Source organism: Saccopteryx leptura, chromosome 7 (assembly GCF_036850995.1).
Source record: "Saccopteryx leptura isolate mSacLep1 chromosome 7, mSacLep1_pri_phased_curated, whole genome shotgun sequence".
Taxonomy (NCBI): domain Eukaryota; kingdom Metazoa; phylum Chordata; class Mammalia; order Chiroptera; family Emballonuridae; genus Saccopteryx; species Saccopteryx leptura.
In genome coordinates this window covers 92,873,975-92,879,974 of record NC_089509.1, presented here as the reverse complement: position 1 = coordinate 92,879,974, position 6,000 = coordinate 92,873,975, and the positions used below count along the sequence as shown (strand labels likewise).

The window sequence follows — 6,000 nt, the reverse complement described above, 5'->3', positions numbered from 1 at the left end:
TCTTTAGAGATCAGGTGTCTGTGACAGGTAGGAAGGAAAGAAGAAAGGAGGGAGTGTAGGAAGGAGGATGGAAGGAAACACAGGCCAGATGGATCAGATACTTGGCATTACTTACCCCAACGATTCGAGCTCCTCTTCCTGGCTTTGGCACATGCTGCTTTATTTGCCTTGAGTGTTTCCAGTGTTGTTAGATTGTTCAAAACGCACTTCTTTCAAAAAGCCTTCCTGCATCCCTCTCCCACCTGCCCCTCATAAGTTTTTACTCCATTTATCATATTTATCATGTGTATCTATCTCCCAGCTAAACTGTGAACAACTTTAGGCCAAGAATTCTTTTGTTCCTTTAATTCCTAGGAGTTCCTGACATACAGGCTTAATAAGTATTGGTTAAATTAATAAATTAACGAGTAGCGGTTCCTAACCCTTGCACATTAACCTAACGGGTGGCCATCTTAAATTCCAAACGTTATTTAGGAACTCCATTGTGAGACTTAGATTATCTACTTAATTGTTCGCATCAACATTTTAACTCTTAGGACTGCTGTCTGTTATCTAAAAAGTTCTGGGTTTTTCGTCACCTTTCTCAGTTACCAAAGGATCATGGAGTAGAACACAGTTTAATGTCAACCTCGAGAAGAGAATGACTTATAGGAAAACCTATCAAAAATTAGATAATCATTTTAAAATCAAACAAGAAATGTCATTCTAATATGCTTTCTTATCCAAAGTATAATATACATGTCATTTTAAGTGTTTCCATTTTTTTTATTACATGAACTGATGTAGAAACAAATGAATTATGAGGTGTGGACATAAAAATTATATAAGATTATTCAGACCTGGGTAGAAGAGGCTCTTTGAGGGGAGCTGTAAGGTCAGCATGGAGGAATAAGAGCCAATGAAGGCTAAATAAACAAGACTGAGGTCATAGAAGGCAGGCAGAAGTTCCTAACATTATTGGGTTTGGATTTCATCCTACAGGAAACTAAAAACCCCTGCAGTCCTTCATCTGAGGAACAGTGTGGTCAGATCAGCCTCTCTCTGTGTCAGGGCAGTAGATATATGAGAGATCTGTGGCCACTGATGCCAAACCAAGAGATGGCAGTGGGGATGAGGAGAGACACTAAAAGACAGTCATGAAGAAATATCATCTGATGAACAACTCCACGGGTGGTGTGAGAAAATACCCTCCTTACAATGTTTTTGATAAGTTTGTATAACAAAGAATCTTGTTTTCTTCATAGCTTGATTGTACATTTGGTATCAGGTCAAAAGTATAGATATCATTACTAGCCACCCACTTTAAACTCAGAAGAGAGGCATTAAAGAAGAAAAAAAATTGATCATGGTATGATTCTAAGGTGGTCTTTTCATGATTTATGAGAAGCATTTTCAGTAAATCCAATGAAACTGAATCCTAATCAGAAATATATTTAACACTAATCAGAGATTTTATTTTGCTCCGTTGACTGCTTAAATTTTCAGGGAGCCTTTGATTGAGTAACCCATGCTAAAAAAACTCGTGATAATTTCAGGCACGTGGCCATTTATTCAACAATACAAGAGAACACAAAAAAGGGGGTTATGAAAAATGACAAAGGTATAAAGCTACAACATTTATGTTAACAAAAGTTTTAATACAGACTTGACTTAAAGATGCATACAATGAGTAGTGGATCTCCATTCATCAGCAGCCAACAAGATTGTGAATGACTTTATTAACTTCAAATAAAACTTCAGGTTGTACACTTAAAAAATTACAAACCATTTAAAAATGAAAATCAACAATGGAAGCAGCGACTATAAAATACAATGGGATGACTTTAAAGAAAGGGTTCAAGTATTGTTTGTAATGTTCTTCAGACACCAGTCTTTGAAAAGTTTGTGCATTTCTCATCTTTGCATAGTAAAAAAACAAAAAACAAAATACACACATACCGCTTGGCAAAACTCCACAGCTCTATGGATTCATGTTTCGTAACATGCATCTATGTGTACTGCTCATTTATCTAATAGGAGTAGCTCTAATTCAGTGGGCTCATGCAGTATCCCAGGTGAGCAATGAAGTTAGCATACATCTCCTCATCCATGTGTCATTAATTAACGCAGCAAAAGTAGAGTGGGTGAAATGGGAACTTGTCATTACTTAACACGAACTCTTGTTGGGTAATAGTAAACAATGATATGCTTGTGCTTTGAGCTCAAATTAATAAAAAGGATTATTCATACCACAAAAGGCGGCAAATGAATGGCAGGTGCAAGAGAAAATACAGCAGAGTTTGAAACTACATAACCTAAGACCACCAAAAAGAATTATAATCCATTGTTTTACGATTGGTATGGTTGCATAATCTTTCATGTTCATACACACATAGCTTAAAGCTTGTGCATTTTACATAGACACACAAATAATTTAACATTGGAGCATAGGTTTGGTTACCTATGAAACTGCCAGTGTAACAAAAAGTTACGCTGACATTTGCCATATGTACATAGTATTTGGGGACCAGTGTGGTCTGATTTAAAACATAACATCGCACATTTACAATGTTGTTTGTGAAATGCTCAAAAGTTAATAATAAAGATTTAACCTGTTTTGTAACCACCATGGTTTTGTTGCTGTTAAGTCGCCGTGGTGCCTCTGAAGGAGGTGTGAAATGTACATGGTGGACTCAGCAGTGGCCCAGAAACCACTGGGGAGTATGGTCCAGCAACAGAGAGACAGAAAGAATGCAGTGACAGGAAGAGATGCCGAGTAATCTGAGTCTCCCGGAGGTGAAAGAGCCTTTACCACTATAGAAGGGATACGTACAACCTGTGCCTTACATAGCCAGTAAGAACCCTGTTATCACAACATAAATACAGAGCTAGTTCTAGAGAAAGACTGCATACCTGTGTAGCACCTAGTACTCAGAAAGCAATAACAGGATTAAGATGTTAGGTGATGGTCTAGTGTAGCATACAGAAATTAAGGTTTCTGCTCTATGACTGTGATACTTCCACAATTAAAAATATATGGGGAAAAAAACCCACACTGTTTTCAGCAGCACATATTTAGGACACAATCTTTTCCAAATACAAAGCCAAAGTTGTGACACTAGTGTCATGAATCATGCTGAAAAGGGACTTAAAGCTAGCTAAGTTGGTTGTCATGAAGTGAATAGTGTAATTAACTGATGTCCTGTTCCTAAAAAGAGAATGTCAGAGAAGAATGGGCATTTGGGGCGTCTTCAGGAAAGCTTTTCTCCAGATGGACATTCACTGAAGGGATCATGTACAAGTTTTACATTGAAAACAAAGTCAGGGCCAAATTTCTTTATCAATGTATTCAATTAACCTTTGATCAGAAGCGATTGTGACCATATTTATGGAATAAGAAACCTCCATGAAAGTGACCTAAACTCAAAGGGATTCAGGAACCCAGATTACATCTGCAAATCTGCCTGGAGGGACAAGAAGGTGAAGTTTATATAGTTGAACCCCACTGTAGTCCAGCGTAACAATCCACTGATCTGCAGCGCGCTGGGAGCTGAATGAGGCTTGTTGAAAACACAGCACACACATACATATGAAAGCCTGTTATAACAGTGCTCACAGGAAGGGAATTACTGTTTCTGTCTCAATCCCAGTTTTACAGTGGGGTTCTACCATATATATGTTGAGGCCAGATGATGAAGCACGAATGAAGTATTGATAGGAATAGATATGAATAAAATGGAAAGCTTAACTTTTTTCCCAAGCGTTCAACACTGAAAAATTATTATTTTTTTAATTTAAGGCTTTAAGTTTATCCTCCTTTCACATTAAAGACAGGGAAAGGAAATTATCAAAACCAAAAACTAAAATCATGAGCTTGGCACTTTTGTGATTAATTTGACAGGGTATCTACTTTCTTACATTATATACATATGTTTATAATGACACCAAAAAAATTTTAGAGACTTATCAGAACATATATCTGCATTTACACAACTTTTGTGTTTTTTCTATGGGTTATTTTGTTGTTTTGTTCCCCCCCCCCCACCTTTTGTTTCTTTTTGGCTTCAGAGCATTTCATTTCATTCAAGCGTTTCATGTTAAAATGGCACCTATTTTGTGCCCAAACTTCCTGCATCTGCAGCTACCTCGGTCTTTTTTGAAGCAAGCCCAACAATCACTGTACAACATGTTACAAGAGAGAAGGACAGAGACAAAGAAATAGAGAAAAGGAACCAAAAAGATGGGGAGCAAACAATAAACTCAAATTTACAGAGAACCTTTCCAAGAAAAATATTTCAACACAGACGAGTGAACATGATGTGTCAAAGTCTCTTATTTCCATATTTACATTTATAAAAGAACTATACAATAGCATCGATGCTCAAATCCCAGCTCCCATTTCCAAAGGCTGCTCAATCCAGGAGAAAAGACAATGGGAAAGGGAACCAACAAGAGCAGGGGTCTCTGGGGTCCTGGCCTGGTCTAGACTAGGGGGTGGGGCCAGGCAGCTTCCTCATGTCCGTCTGTCGTTTCCACCTTAGGAGTTCAGTTGCAGGTTTGGCTGCGAGTTGACTAGCTGCTTGTTGTAGATATGCCATGCAGGTTTTACCCTTTCGAAAATTAGATCTTCATGCCACTGGAGTGTGTCATTGGTAGTAAGAGAAAAAAAAAATCATGCCAGATCATTTAGAAGATATTAAGTGCCAACAGGCTGAGGAAGAAAAAAAACCATTTGCTATTTTTAATGGTTCTTTTATTGCACGTCATTTTTGTTGTTATTGTTCCTTCCTCCTTTAGTTAGAAAAAAAAGAATTTGAAATAGTTTTTTTTTTTTTTATAACATTGTCTTTGCCCCCTCTCTTATTGACAGATGGTCGGAGGAGTTCTTTGAAATGATTTCCAAAAAAGAACAGGTTTCTTTTACCTCATTCCTGTCACCCCAACTTGAGTTCTGTAGTCATGACCACCCAGTGTTCTTGTTTCCAGGCTTGAGCGTTCTGGCATCTTTACTGAAAGTATGTCATACCCAGAATCCAGGATCCAACAGTGCAAAGCACCGTTCACCCAGCACCGCTGACTCAGATGGGGCCTTGCTGAGAAGGGTCGAACCTCCTCTTCTTGACATTTCTTCCCGAGTGCGTCAAAAGAAGATGCAAGCAGAGGGGGGGGAAATCCACAATATTAATCAGATCATGATGACAGAAGGGTGATGATAATGACAACACTTGTTCCAGAGCAAAGTAATCAACTCACACTGAGGCAGATTTTCCAAAGTAACTTGAAATTGAAACACAGAACAGCTCACACTTTTGAATATGTTGAAAACATCTCCACTAGATTATACCCATTTGTGAAGACCAAAAGAAGCTTTAAGTTGTTCATTTTTAATCATTGCAAGTCTCTACAGGCCAATTTGTCTCTTATTTCTGAAGTAATTGCCATAGCTAACTGTAATGAGATGAGAATTATTATATGGAGGGCTCTTCCTCATAGGGGTCTATTAGAGCTAAGAAAAACTCTGAAAGTCTTGGAGCTGATTCCTTCCAGAACCTGAGAGTCCAGTGTCAGTGGATCAGCCTTTGCCAAGATGGCAAAAAGCCTCGTACTCAGTTATCTCTCTGCCGTGGCTGTGTGAGCTCTTACTACACTGTGGAACCAGCGTTCTTCAAGTCTAGAAAGTTGAAAACCAGAGTGCACAGGAAGACAGCACACTCAGAGGAGAGTGGACACAGGCTCAGGTTAGTTAGGCAAATGCAGCAGATTAGCTTAGCTGACAGAAGCAAGTTAAAACGCCTTGCTCACAGTGTCCAGTCTCCTAACAAGTGGTTTTTATGTTTAAAAAGAGAAAAGGAAGAACCAGCAAGACACTTGTACAAAGCAACAACAAAAGTTGGTTGCAACCTCCCCATGGTCTGGTTTTATGTGGGGCATCAAGCAGGGCGCTCATGCATTTAATCTGCGCACTGGGCGGGTGCAGTGCTGCTGCCACCGAGGCATCATGCAAAACTGGAGACGAGGAGT

At 38.8% G+C, this 6,000-nt stretch overlaps 1 protein-coding gene across 3 annotated transcripts in view; it reads right to left on the bottom strand.

Moving 5' to 3' along the window:
- Positions 1-1,590: 1,590 nt before the first annotated feature.
- Positions 1,591-6,000, bottom strand: part of ADAM23 (ADAM metallopeptidase domain 23) — a 165,556-nt gene continuing 161,146 nt past the window's right edge. For all 3 annotated transcript variants that reach the window (XM_066345766.1, XM_066345765.1, XM_066345767.1), the window contains one exon: positions 1,591-5,106. In XM_066345766.1, the coding sequence (XP_066201863.1) occupies positions 5,058-5,106 (49 nt within the window). In that variant the 3' untranslated portion in view covers positions 1,591-5,057. The remainder of the gene's footprint in view (positions 5,107-6,000) is intronic.